Source organism: Malaclemys terrapin, chromosome 6, assembly GCF_027887155.1.
Source record: "Malaclemys terrapin pileata isolate rMalTer1 chromosome 6, rMalTer1.hap1, whole genome shotgun sequence".
NCBI lineage: Eukaryota > Metazoa > Chordata > Testudines > Emydidae > Malaclemys > Malaclemys terrapin.
The window spans coordinates 129672820-129688004 of NC_071510.1; the positions used below are offsets into that span (position 1 = coordinate 129672820).

The 15185-nt window shown below is 42.8% G+C and overlaps 1 protein-coding gene across 1 annotated transcript in view; it reads left to right on the forward strand.

The window, feature by feature from the left end:
• The window catches only part of DNAI1 (dynein axonemal intermediate chain 1), a 298189-nt gene that overhangs the window by 56523 nt on the left and 226481 nt on the right, over positions 1 to 15185 (forward strand). Inside the window, exon 12 of the mRNA XM_054031240.1 lies at positions 2298 to 2341. Within this exon, the coding sequence (XP_053887215.1) occupies positions 2298 to 2341 (44 nt within the window). The remainder of the gene's footprint in view (positions 1 to 2297; positions 2342 to 15185) is intronic.

A 15185-nucleotide genomic window follows, 5' to 3' on the forward strand; every position in this document is an offset into this window, starting at 1 on the left:
CAGGGCCCAAGGCCAGAAAAACGACTGTTTCTAGTTTAATCCCATTCATGCCACTGCAGTAAGTATATTTTAGAAAAATACTGGGGAGACAGTTGTGTGAGAATTACAGAATAAAGCTAAAATGAGAACCAAAATAGGGGGGAAAAACAGTTTTCATGGGTATTTTGTGCTGTAATAATTATTGCTATACATCTCCAATAAATACTAAGTAAGAGAGAACAATAGACTTGTATGTCCCAGATATGGATTTGTGTTTTTCAAATTTTTTGTAGTGACAATGGATCTAATGGTTAGAGCAGGGAAGTTTGGATCCTGGGTTTTATTCCTAAAGAGTGCAAATTATCACTTACTGTCATTATTATAAGTAAAAATGGAGAGATAAAGAAAGAAGCATTAAAAGGCAACTAATACTAAAAGGATAAGAAAATATGATTTAACTGAACATAAAATTAACCTGTGGAATTCACTTCCACATGACCATCATTGAGGCAAATAGCTTAGTAAATTGCAAAGAAAGATTAGTTATGAAAGCTTTCTATATCAAAAAGTATAGTATAGCAGGTCAGCCCTCATGCTTCAGGGAATAAACTGATCACCAGCTGGGACAGGAAGTTCCTTGTGGAAGTGAATGACCTTTGTGGACTGGAAGAAGGCATATGATCGTGTACCAAGATAATTTGTTTGGTGGAGTTTGTGACGGAAAGGTGTGCTGGAAGGATAGGTCTGTCTTATCCTTATCCAGGTATATATGATGGAATGTCTGCTGTCGTTCATACCAAATGGGGCTACAGCAGAGGATTTCTAGTGAACATTGTCTTCTACCCGGGGTCAGCGTTGAGCCCCTTTTTGTTTGCGGCTGTCTTGGATGTGATTAGTGAGAGTATACGAAGGGAGCTGCCTTGGAATATGCTGCTCAGTGGTTGCAGAGTGATATGTGCAGAAGATTGAGACCTTGCAAGACAGTTTTGTGCACCTGGGACTCAAGAGTGAATGTTGGTAAGACGGAGGCTTTGATAACTGAAGGAGCAGGACCCACTATAAAGGATATTACAGGCAGAGAGCTTAGAATGGTGAAAAATGTAAATACCTAGGCTCAGTGGTTGGTGACAATGGTGCCCTTCTGAGTGATGCCGGACACCATACCAAAGCTGTCTGGTGCAAATGGTGGGAGCTGATCCCAGTTTTCTGTGATTAAAAAGGTGCCAATAAAGATAAAAGGGAGAATGTATCAAACTGTAATTTGACCCATCCTAATGTACAGAACAGAGACTTGGCCAGCCACGAGAAGAGAAAATCAGTATGCTCTCCACCATGGAAATGAAGATGTTGAGATGGTCAAATGGTTGGATGCTCTGGGACAGGAAACAAAATGAGATTGTGTGGAGCGTAATGCGGGTTGCCCTAACTGGAGACAAGTTGATGGAGGCTAGGCTACGTGGCCAGGGGCATGTTCAGCAGAGATATGAGAGCGATTTTGGAAGGATGGCCCTTGCAACGATTGTGGATGGAAGATGAGCAAGTGGGAGGCCAAAGACTCAGTACATGGACCAGATATCAGTGGACCGCACAGAGACCAATTTGCATGACAGCCTGGCATACAATCATGAATTTTGGAAGAAGGCTATAAAAGTCGCTGAGCCCAAATAGGGAAGTGGCAAAGACAAAATCTGTGTGAAGGATCTTATGTTATGGAACTTATATGCCTTCCTCTGAATCACCCCTCACTGGCCAATGCCAGACAAGATAAGTGAGTGGGTGGACTCTTGTTCTGATATGGTGTGGCAGTTGCTATGCTCCTGTATCCACAATGGTGGAAACTGAGACTTCTTCTCTCTTCCTCTAAGATAGAGGGGTTTTTTAAAAGCATATTTTCAGTGATTGTGAAATGTACAAGGCGGGGAGCCCTGGAAACTGAAATCTTATTGTTGTCATCTTTGATGTAGCCCTTCCTTATCCACTCCATGTGTTGCCAACATCCTCTGTTGTCTGAGTCCACGCAGAGGTCTTGATCCTGTGAAAAATTAGGCACATGCAAAGCTTTAGTCACCTGTGTAAGTGTTTGCAGGGTCAAGCCGTAGACTGTTAAAAGCAACAGAGGGTCCTGTGGTTTCTGTTAGTCTCAAAGGTGCCACAGGACCCTCGGTTGCTTTTTACAGATTCAGACTAACACGGCTCCCCTCTGATACCGTAGACTGTTGGCTCTTTTGGGCAGGTAATCTGGCTTTATTCTGTGAAGCCCATGCACATCTGTTGAGTTAGATAATTAATACTCTGTTCTATTTATTTTTTTGTTACAGGAATCCGAAGTACAAGGATCTGTTTGCAGTGGGGCATGGCTCTTGTAAGTTACAAATTAAACAATATAATTCAGCGACCGAAAAGGGACATTTCCAGGTTAAATAATAAGATATTTTTTAAAAATATTGCACAACTATAGATGTGTTTACCATGATTGCACACACCATCATGATGGTTAGAAATCTGGAATGCTGCCCAAATTTTCTCATCCCTGTGTTACTAGCATCACTTTAGATCATGCAAATCTAATTTTTTTTTTTAAAAATCAAACAAATTCATGCCATTTTGCAGCTCTTTTATTGTTTGCATTTCATTCAATTTGTACAACAAAAGTTGGCTGGTCAGGCTCCCTTTTGTTTTAGCAGACTCTTTAGTCAGTTTCACTAATTGGTTTTCATACACTAGCACTCATGCACCAGTCTGCAACTTTTGTGTTGCAGACACCCTAGGAGAATGTCAGACTCCAAATAGAAGTCTGTTTTAATTGAAATGGCTGCGTGCAGTTGTTATCTACAATAGGGTAGCAGCTTAAAAGAAAGCAATTGTCAACAAGTGTTGCCCTCTAAACAGTTCCCTGAGAGTGCCATACTGTTATCTTTGAATAGCCTCCCTATCTGTATCAGCAGCCTTGCATAATGATTAGATTTTCCTCCTTCATGTTAACTCTTTGTCATTGAAAAAGAAAGAACCCCTCTCTCTGCTGTATTTTGAAATGCTATTGACTTGTACTCTACCTCTCTCAGCTAGTAAATAGGCAGACGGGGGGGGCCAAATCCGGACCGCCAGATGCTTTTGAACGGATCCCAACATCTTTTTATTTACTTATTATTATTATTATTATTATTATGATTTTCTCTGGAACCTGGACTTTGACTAGACCTTGCCCAAGAAATTTGGACCTTGCCAAAAAATAACTGACTGACCTGTCTGGGCTGGGTGATGACGCCGCTGAAGAGTCTCTGTATAAATACACCTCTACCCCGATATCACACGAATTCGGATATAACGCGGTAAAGCAGCACTCTGGGGGGGCGTGGGGCTGTGCACACCGGCGGATCAAAGCAAGTTCGATATAACGCAGTTTCACCTGTAACGCGGTAAGATTTTTTTGGCTCCCGAGGACAGCGTTCTATTGAGGTAGAGGTGTATCCTCTTCCACCCCGCCACCCACCCACTCCTCCAGCTTGAACATGAATCCTTACTGTAGCAAACAGCTCTTTCGTTCCACATGGAATTCTCACAGGCCAGGATCAGCTCTTTCTACAGAAATACTGGCCGGAAGAAGTTCCTGGGTGGAGCAGGAGCCCCACACTAGTTTTTCTGGGATCATTCTGTGAGGCATGGATCTGTGAGAATCTGTGACTCATGTGACACCTGATTCTGGGAGATCACACTGAGAGGCTCCTCTAATGCAGAAGAGTCAGCCGTGTATCCCAGAACCCCGCAAGTGCTGGCTCTGAAGTCCTCTGTGGGTCTGCTTGTTTCCCTTGCAGCATGGTTTCAATATAGCCATGCTGCCACAGCTCCTGCACAGGCTCGGCTCTTAAGAGAAGAGTGGTGCCCTCAGCAGGAGGGGAAGTCAGAAGATCCAGTGCTGCCCCAAACTAGTTGTGTTTGTTTTTCCACAGAGCTCGGGGGAGGGTGTGCTGGACGACACAAGAGTGTCCCTCTAGCCCCACTCCTGGCATCCCTCCTGCCCTTTGTCTGCTCCTTCCCTATCCACTGATCTCTGACCCTGCAGAGGGGCTGGGATAAGGAGAGCAAAGCCCGTCCTCTCACTGCAGGAAGAGGAAAGTTTGCATCATGGGACCCTTCACACTGACACTGTGATGGAGATGATCTGGCTCAGTTTGTATCCTGCTGGAGCTGCCAAAGGACCCCTCCCATCTCCTCTCTACCTGGATATTTTTTCTCTCCTTTCTCGCTATTTTTATGTATTTGTTTGTTTTTAAATTTAAAAAGCAGACTGTAGAGTAGGGCATTACCAGCTCTCCAGTCAGATTGGGAAACAAACAAACAAACAAAAAATTAAACTAAAAGCAGCAGCTGCTGCTGAAGGTAAACACTCTCTGGAAATGACAGATGGCAGGGACAGTAATTGCAGTGTTTGGAAAATGAAACGGAATTCACAGGTGTAGTGACCTAGCTGCAAATACCGCGTCTGTGACTGCCTGCCACTTCGTCTGCTAAATACGTCCTTGTAAATTTAAGCTGTATCTGTAATGTGACAGTGTAATTCAGGCTGATGAAGTTAGAATCATTGTGAACATTCTTTGCTGATGAAACAGGGTTTGTTTCAGTTGGAGGGATACAAATTGGTTAAGAATCATATATTAAATTTAAGGCTCCCGTATGTTATTAATACTACATTGGATTAATACAACTGACAGAATTTGACAGTCTGATTTACTTTATGCTACTTCTGCTCTTAGTTTTAATCGTGTACTTCCCTCAGCCCTGACAATGAAAACAGACCAGTCAATTTCTCTGATGCTAGTAAATTTCACATTCTGTTTCTCCTGTGCTAGCAGGGCGGTGCCAACGCTGCAGGAGAATATTTTGCCTTTAAAAATAAGCTCTGTCTATTAAAAGCCATGGAAATGGTCTTTTTGCTGTTGGTTTGCACAGAAGCCCCAAATAGACCTAACAAGATCTCTTTAATTCAGCAAGTACCAGCTCACTTGTTAAAGGTCAGATGGGGACCGGCCTTTGCAAAAGGTGGGTGGGTAGCAGGAGTGCAAGCAGGGCAGTACCCTCCAGTACTCAGTACCGGCAAGAAATTTTTAGTAGGTACGGGTTACCGGAAAGACTTGGGGCTATCCCCCGCACCATCCTCTGGAGTGGGGCTGCACTCTGCTCCTTAAAGGAGCAGAACATGGCTAGGGAGGGCATTCATTCTTTAAATGCCTTTAACAGCACAATACAGATGCTAACAAACTGAAACAAAGGCTTTGGTTAGTCAGGAGTCCTCAAGAGGGGAGGAGTGGAGGGACAGAAGGTGTTTAAACAGTGTTTTTGATTCTGTTTCTCCCCATTGGTCTGAATTATCCATGACATCCATACTGCATCACATCAAGTCCAAATCAGTAGAGGAATGCCTCTGCTTGCACTGACCAGAGGATGTTTGGATACTGATGTCAGCCCAGTTCTGCAGCCTGACTGGAATCAGGCGTTATCCCCAGTCTACATAGAATTCTGCTTTGTAGCCAAACTCGTCTAACATGCATTTTGTTAACTGGAACTGAAGCATCAAAACAAAGAAAACAAATGCCTCATTTTCCAGCTTTGTGGGTGAGAGAACTATAAGTGAAGATTAAAATGCCAGACACTGACAGCCTTAAACCGGCTGCCTCAGGAATCTGCCAAGAACTTTGCTGAAAATATGTTCCTCATCTTAGCAAGGGAGCTAAGACTTATCACACATTTGCCCACCGTTATTTGAATGAAGCTCCTTCTGATCTGACAGTTCAGGCATTGTCAGTTTCGCCCAGAACAATTTACAAACTTGGAACCTAATCCTGTAAACCCTTAATCATTTGATCAATCCCATTGAAGACAATAAGACTATTTGCATGACTATGGACCTCTTTTGTGGACTAGTAAGAGTTTCAGGAGTCTGTTCCTATAAAGAAAGTTGAATCCCCCATTGAAATGCAGTGTTTGGGTACAATACCATAAAGCAGTTTAGGATACAGTTCTACTTAAAATTTGTCTTTTAATAAGTCATACATATGCTGAAATGGCTCCTCACCCACCTCCCATATTCCATATAAATAGACTGAATACTAAATAACTGGGGGGGACCATGAGTAGTTAAGCATGTTGATGTTTGTATATACAAAGGGGAGTGTCAGAGGGGATGGGGAGAGGGTGGGGCCCCCGGTCTGGGGGCAGGGTGGGGAGGAGTCACATGGAGGGACACATGGGGAGCAGTACCAGAAAGAAACGATTTCTGCTTGCACCACTGGTGGGTAGGAGTGGATAAAGAGACTGCTCACCTTGCACTACCAGCACAAAAGCCTGTCATGATCATAGTCCCTGTGCTCAGAGGAGTGCAGGGACGGACAGCTACCAAGGTACGCTCCCAGCCATAGGCACCGACTTTCTAATGTGCTGGGGGTGGGGTACTGCCCCCAGCTCCGCCCCACTCCACCCCTTCACCCCAGGCCCCACCCCGCCTTTTCCCACCCCGCTCTGCCTTTGCCCCGCCTCTTCCTGCCCCATTCCGCCCCCTCACCTGCACGTGCCCTGCCCTTGCTCCTCCCCTCTAGTGCCTCCTGCATGCCCCGGAACCGCTAATCATGGCAGGCGGGAGGTGCTGGGGGGAGGGGGAGGCACTGATGGGGGGCTGCTGGTGGGTGCTCAGCACCCACCATTTTTTTTCTGTGGGTGCTCTGGAGCACCCACAGAATCAGCGCCTATGCCCCCAGACCCAAAGAGGTTGGGGATGAGGTGGGGCTATAGCTGCCCCATGGAGTAGGCCTGCTGCACTGGGAGGTTGGAGAGGCATATAAACTGGAGAAGAATGATAATCTACCCTCTTAGACTATTTGAGATGATTGCTCCACTTGGCACACTGGGCCGAATCCCATCTTCATTTACATCCATGCTATTTTTGTTTGAATCATGGTAGCACTTCAAGGCCCCATTCTGCTGCGTGCTGTACATACACATAGTAACAGACAGTCCCTGCTCCAAAGTGCTTGCAATCTGAACAGGCAAGGCAGACAAAGCAACTATTATCACCCCCATTTTACAGCAGATGGGGAAGCCAAGGGCACAGAGAGAGTAAGAGATTTGCCTAAGGTCACACAGGGCATCTGTGGCAGAGCCAAGACCTGAACCCAGATCTTCTGAGTTTTAGTACCAGGCCCTTAATCCCAAGACCAGCTTTCCTCTATCTCGCTGACTTTAGCGGTGTTGCAAAGCTATAAGTGAAGATATTAACCTACTACCTAAAGCATGATCTTTGTTCAAAAGTGAAAGATCCCATTTGCTAAGGGCCAGTTTTACTTCTGGGGGGATGGGGAATCCCCAACAGAAAAGGTCCCAGGCTCTCCCATCCCTGAATCTTGTTTCTGGAGTTGTCACTAGTGATCTATCTGGACAAGTACAATGTTTCTGAGTTGCTAATATATGTGGTTTGCTGGCCTGTGGCCATCTCCTCTGAACAAGGGCTCCTTGTTAGCTTTAATAGATGCGTCTCCAGTATTGTTGTCATGGTTTGCAATTCAGGACATTGCCTTTTGGCTAGAAATCATTTTTATTCCCAGCAGAAAGACGGGGCTTTTGTTTTGGTTGTGTGAGCTCCTTGGGATTCTGGCTAGACTGTCATCATTGCCACGCAGGATCCTGCGAGTGTGTTTTCTGTGCTGGGTTTGCGTTCCACCTCGCTGACGGAACACCCCCCCGAGCTTAGCATCTCCTGGATTCACACTTTGGAGGCAGGGATGGCTGGGACAGCATTCAGAGATGATTTTCCATGTAAGCCTGCCAGCAGGAGATGCAAGCAGGGAACAACAGTGTTATTCTGTCAAAAGCCTTCTCTCTTACGGTTTTTCTGTATTACAGAGCCATCCCCTCCCCCATCCCACGGGTAGGCAGGGAGAACAGACTTACCAAAGGGATTGTCTGCACACAGGTTTTGAAATGCTTTAACTATATGGATTTGAAACCAGTCTATTTAAAGCAGTGCAACCCCCTGATGTGGATGCAGTTATACCAGCATAGAGGGCTTGTACCGGTATAGCGTATTTCCATATATTCATGACAATAAGCTATAATCCCATACGGCCCCATTTACTTGTCTAATTGCGTCCATGCTAGGGGTTGTACCAATTTACCTGTGTTGGTAATAAATAAATAAATCGTCCCCGTAAGCAAAATAGTTCAGTTGGTACAAAATCTGTGTAGCCCAGGCCTTAGAGACTTCACTGGTCGTGTGTTGTTTTAGATAATGCTCCCCTGACAGGAAAGGCTCTGGGTGTCTGTGCAGGAGCAGGGTGAGTAGACACACAAGTGTGCTTCGTTCATAATCTTGCCCTGGAGCTTTCCATCAGCTCTGGCCTTTGAAGGCAGATCACTGATATGGACAACAGATCACCGATACAGAGCAATAGGGATCGCTTGGTAAACTGGCCATGAGCAAACAACGTGTATTTGGATATGGGGAAGTGTAAATGTATACATCTAGGAACAAAGTGGGTAGGCTATGCTTATAGGCGGGGGAACCCTGACCTGGGAAGAAGTGATTCTGAAAAAGGATTTAGCGGTCAGAAGGGACAAGCAAGTGAACATGAGCTCCCAGAGCGATCCTGTGGCAAAAGGGGCTATTGTGATACTTGGATGTATAAACAGGAATGTTGAGTAGGAGTAGAGAGATTATATTACCTCTATTTGGCACTGGTGCGACTGCTGCTGGAATACTGTGTCCAGTTCTGGTGCCCACACTTCAAGAAGAATATTGAAAATTGGAGAGGGTTCAGAGAAGAGCCACAAGAATGAATAAAGGATTAGAAAACATCTCTTATAGTGTGAGACTCACAGAGCTTAATCTATTCCGTTTATTGAAGAGAAGGTTAATGGATGATTTGATCATAGTGTCTAAGTACTCACATGGGAAACAAATTTAATAGCATAATAGAAATGTAGGGCTGGAAGCAGGGTGGATTTGATTTAAATCACTAGTCAGGAAGCCTCGATTTAATCATGGATTTCTACATAAAAGTGCATTCTTGTTGGTTGTTATAACCTTAATACATATTCTTCACAACTCCGAGATAGATGTATGTTTCATTTTTAGAAGGTACACACGACACATTTTTAAAGTGATTTATTTTGAAAACTTTTCAGATTAGTTTTACAGCTATATCAGAAAACGAATGATTGTTTGGTTATTTCATTTACCAAAGGTAATTGAAGCAGATAGTTCACCTCTCAATAACTTCATAAATATCTCCAATTCAACAGGTTAATCATTAATATTTGGAGGATTATCTTGCCATACTGTATTAGAACATCGCCAGACAGACATTTAAATTGTTTTATATAACTAAAACAACAACATTATGTATTCTGGATTTTTTTCTACAACAGCAAACATATAATATTTTAATAAAACAAGCATATGCATTTTTGAATTTAGTTAAACATTCAAGTTTTATAAAATCAGGTATGTTTTTCTTAAAATTGTTTTTAACTAAAATAATTAAATGAAATATTAAAAAAAAAACAAAAACAAAATTAAATTGAATATGTCAGCCAGGTCAACATGAGAAACTTAAAATATTGGCTTCTGCAGCTAACTCAGTCGTCTTCACCTTCATTTTCCTGTTTGTTCATAATCTGGAAAAGAAAAACAAGCTTTCCTGTTTTTTCAGGTCCCAAACGATTTCTCAGTTTGTAATGAATTAGTCCAAAGGAAGAAAATATTCTTTCTACACCGGCAGAAGAAGCTACTGCTGTTAAAAGTGAGAGTATCGCTTCAACTGTCTCTGAATCCAAGTGCTTAAGTGACTTCCACCAGTTCACTGGTGTGACTTTCTTTAAAATATCATCAACAAACATACATTTCTTGACTGGTTCACCCTTAGTTCTGAAGTATATTATACACCTCTACCCCGATATAACGTGATCCGATATAACACAAATTTGGATATAACGTGGTAAAGCAGCGCTCCGGGGGGGCGGGGCTGCGCACTCCGGTGGATCAAAGCAAGTTCGATATAACACAGTTTCACCTATAACGTGGTAAGATTTTTTGGCTCCCGAGGACAGCGTTATATTGAGGTAGAGGTGTAGTTGGCATTATGGAGGGATGACTGCTGGATGTCCATGTCCTAGCCAACTCCTCTTCTTCAGCAGTTAAGGTTTGACCTTGGTACCGAGTATTGAGAATATTTGCAAGAAAATGAGCTGGAGATAGTGCTTGTCCCATTCATTTTTGTAATGCTTGTAATTTAACTGTCATTGCATATTTCTCTTTTTAAGATCTCACTCAGTTCCTTCCAAATTTCAACTGCATCAGCAATAAAACAGCTATTTCCCTGCATTTTGTTCAAGACTACAGAAATAAGCTTCAAGGTACTCAGCATGTGTTCAACATTTCTCTTAAGCCCAATGTTGAGAACTTTGGCTGTGACAGTGCCATCTGTTTTTTCACAATTTTGTTCACAAACTGTCATCAGATTAGGCCAGTTCTTGAAATAGTGCTCAAAACAGTCCACTGCTGAGTTCCATTGCACGCCTTGTGGGAGAGTTAGCTTGGTTCCTCCCACCTTTTTCAGAGCAGCTGCTGCAAAGTGGTTGTTACGGAAGTATTTTCCGATTTCAACAACATTAGCCTTTATTTCTGGAACACTGAAGTCTTTGGCTAGGAACTGCATCAAATGAGCACTGCAACCGTATGTTATTAGCTTGGGACTCTCTTCACTCTCTTCTAAATAATTTCTTCTCATCTTGGATACATCTGTGACCAAACTGTGTACTAGACATTTGAATTTTTTTTCCACAGTTTGTTATAGCCTTTACTGCTATTTCTTGCAAGTATTCTGCTGTGTGTGCATTTCCTGATATATCAATTGTTTCTGTAAGGAAGATCTTACCTTCTTCTGTTGTCACACAAGCACATACAACAGGAACATTGTTGGACATTGCTCCACCCATCAAGACTCAGGTTAACAATTTTACCCTTTAGACCTTTTGCACACTGCTCAATTTCTTTCATACACTTTTTCCAGCAATTTGCCTGCGACATCTGCTCTGTTGGGTGGACTGTATCCTGGTCTTAATGACTGAAGCATGTTAATGAAGTGTGGGTTCTCAGTCATACGGAAGGGAGAGTTTGTTGCATTAACAAACCGGGCAATTTTTTCATCCATTGCCTCTTTTTGTAATCTGCTGGTTCTTATCACAAACTTATCTATGGTTGTTTCTGGATGATGGAGATTTTTTTTTCTTTTTGCTACAGGTGATATACTGTGGCGATGTGACTGAAACACTATCATTGGCAGATAACTCTGAAACTATAGAAAATGATGGTGATCTTGAAGGTAGATAGTCTTCAGAATCCTTGCATCTGAAGAAGTGAGGATCTTACCCATGAAAGCTTATGCTCCCAATACTTCTGTTAGTCTTAAAGGTGCCACAGGACCCTCTGTTGCTTTTTACAGACTCAGACTAACACGGCTACCCCTCTGATACTTCAGAATCCTGTATGTTGAGGATGGATTCTTCTAAACAAAATAAGTCAATGCAGTTATTTAATTATTATTATTACCATACTGCTCATTTAGTATTACTCATTGCATTAATTGACACTCAGAACTACTTTACAGGTGAAATTGTAAAAGGAAGATCTGCCTATTTCAGCTATTTACTTTTTATCACAACTGCATCTAAAATGATAGTACTATAGAGTAACAACTGTATTTTTTGCTCAAAGATGAGAATTCAAGAATAGTCCAGAAGGAAGACAGGCAGTCCTTAAGAAAGAAGTATGAAATAAAAAAGTTTACCAACCTGAAGATCCTGCACGTTCAGACATGTTCCTTTCATCATCTTCAACTCAGCTTCCTCCTGAGAAGGAACACTTCTCATGATGTTGTTTCATTTGGGCATCCAGGCCTTGCTTCAGTTTTGTTGCACTGTTTGCATTTTGCATGCATGCCTGTCTTACCTACAGGTAGATGAACTTAATTAAAATCTAGATATATCACGTTTACAGCTTCCCCCCCTCAATGAAGCCAGTAACCCTGTATGATAATAGAGGGCTCGACAATCTAACAGAAAAAGGCAACACAAGATCCAGTTGCTGGACATTGAATCTAGGCAAATTCAGACTAAAAATAAGGTGCAAATTATTAACAGTGAGGGCAGTTAACCATTGCAGCAGCTTTCCAAGGGTTCTAATGGACTCTTCATCAATGGAATTTCTTAAATCAAGATCAAATGTTTTTCTAAAAGATCTGTTATAGTTTAACCCCAGTGACTGACGTAGGAATTAATTCAAGGAAATCCTATGGGGTTTGTCTTATACAGAAGCTCGGATTAGATCATCACAATGGTCCCTTCTGGCCTTAAAAGTCTATGAATTAATTTCTCTCATGCAGCTTTCAGAACCTTGTTGGGAAGAATGCTGATGGGAACCTCTGTCCTGACCTTTTCAGGTGGAAGGATGGGTGGGTGGGTGCAAGGTGGCGCTTTCCAGGGGGAGAAATGTAGGGGACTTTTCAAAATGTGTCTCTTCCTTCCCCCAAGTTAATTCATGCAGTTGGAGAATCTTATGGGCAGAGCTGAGCAAATCATTTGTGTGCATTGTTGTAGCTGTGTCGGGTGCAGGATATTAAAGAGATGAGGTGTGTGAGGTAATATCTTTTATTGGACCAACTTTTTTTGGTGCGAGAGACGAGCTTTGAACTTACACAGATCTCTTTTTCAGATCTGGAAAATGTACTCAGGGCTTGTCTACACTTAAAACTCTGCATCAGCACAGCTGCACCAGCATTTCAGTGAGGATGCTTTCTATACCGGTTGGAGAACCTCTCCCATTGCCGCAGGTATTCCACCTTCCCAAGAGCCAGTAGTTAGGTCGATGGGCGTGTTCTTCCAGTGACCTAGTGCTGTCTCCATTGGGAGTTAGGTCTGTTTAAATGCGTTGCTCAAAGAGGTGGATTTTTCACATCCCCTAGTGATGCAGTTGTACCAACTTAGGGCTTGGTTACACTTGTGAGTTAGTGTGTAATGAAGGAGCCCTGGGCACACTAGAAGAACAGGAGTACTTGTGGCACCTTAGAGACTAACAAATTTATTAGAGCATAAGCTTTCGTGGACTACAGCCCACTTCTTCGGATGCATACAGAGTGGAATAAATATTGAGGAGATATATATATATATATACACACATACAGAGAGCATGAACAGGTGGGAGTTGTCTTACCAATTCTGAGAGACCAATTAAGTAAGAGAAAAAAAACTTTTGAAGTGATAATCAAGCTAGCCCAGTACAGACAGGTTGATAAGAAGTGTGAGAATACTTACAAGGGGAGATAGATTCAATGTTTGTAACGGCTCAGCCATTCCCAGTCCTTATTCAATCCTTTGTTGATTGTGTCTAGTTTGCATATCAATTCCAGCTCAGCAGTCTCCCATTGGAGTCTGTTTTTGAAGTTTTTCTGTTGTAATATAGCCACCCGCAGGTCTGTCATTGAATGACCAGACAGGTTAAAGTGTTCTCCCACTGGTTTTTGAGTATTATGATTCCTGTCCTAGGAAATAGCAAGCCTATTGGAAAGTTTTCTCAGCTAGGTCTTCTGCAGCAATGATAGGAAACAGTGGAAGACAACTAGAAGCATTATTAGAATGAACAATACAAAATGATGACAAAGAGGCAAAAGAAACTTGAAGGAAATCTATCTTGTATATCAAGGCCGTACTAGGAATATTGCAAGACAAACAGAAACTAAGGGAGCAGAGAGATTTCAAAGACTTCAGTCATGTCAGAACACCAGATTAAAGACAGAGCTTGCTGCTTTGTTCTGATGGTGGCAGAGCTGTCATTTTGAAAGGATTAAGTTTCCCATTGTTTTCCTGATGGTATTTGGTCACGGTATAAAACATACCAAGAGTAGTTCCTGTGGATTGCCACGTGCACACAGGGGCGAAAGAAAATGCAGGCCTGTTATTTACCAGGCTGCACGTGGCAATAGACTATATTGGTAAGGGATGCAAGGAGAGTATGGGTCACGATGCAAACTGCAGACGCGCGCACACACACACACACACACACCCCTAAAATTAATCAATTTAAAGTTTTATTGGGGATAATTACAAGGGTAAGGGAGCAGAGTTTGATTAGCTAATAGAGTTAATGAAACTTAAAACACACAATGACTAAAATATCTACTAACAATATTTATAAACAAAGATGCAGCATTTAGTAATAACTGATACTTACAAATACAAACCAGCGCATAACGACCGGCAAACGTAGACACTCTGTTTGAAACACGTGAGCTGAGAGAGAGGCTTCGAGGTGATCAGGCTCGGTTACGGGTGTACACAGGATACACAGGATTCGTTTTTCTTTCTCCTCTCCCTGCCTGCACATGGCAGGCAGGCCCATAAAGTACCAACTATGACATCATAGAAGTGTCATAGGGGACAGGGCTCAAAAGCTGTTTGTGTTCGTTTCTGATTGGCACAAGCAAAGTTTACACCAAGTGGAGGAGCAGGTGCCTCAAAGTCTGGCTTCGGCCCCAAAAGGTGAGGAAATGCATATTGCTTTAGAATGCGTGCAACACTGAATGACAAAAGAAGAGGCCAGGGCAATACCGGTATGGGCAAGTTTTACAGGATGCAGACAGGAACTCATCTCAACGGTTCCCAGCGGAGATGATGGCTCCTGCCATCTCAGCTGGGGAAAGGTTCCCTTTTCACTCATCTAGTTGAGGTGCCTCCTGTGGGCCATTAAGATTTGCTGTTGGCTGTGATACAGATCACACCCCTGCGTTCAGCCACGTGGATGGTAAACTCAGCCGACTGGTTAAGTCAGATCTATTGTCTACCCTGCTGTTTGAAGTGGTTAATCAGCCCAATACCTACTGAAATTTAAGAGCTTTAAAATCCTTGATTACAATGTAGAGTTGTGGTTAATTTCTCATTGCTATAGAACTGTGGCTGCTGTGGGGGAGTTTGTTCTCAGAAAAGTCTTGATCATTGTACCGAAGTCATCTGTCCTGGATTCTGCTATGGATTTCCTCTCTGATAACTACTGCATCTCAAGTTGCAGGGGGGGAGGTCTAGGTTGAATATTAGGAAACACTATTTCACTAGGAGGGTGGGGAAGCACTGGAATGGGTTACCTAGGGAGGTGGTGGAATCTCCTTCCT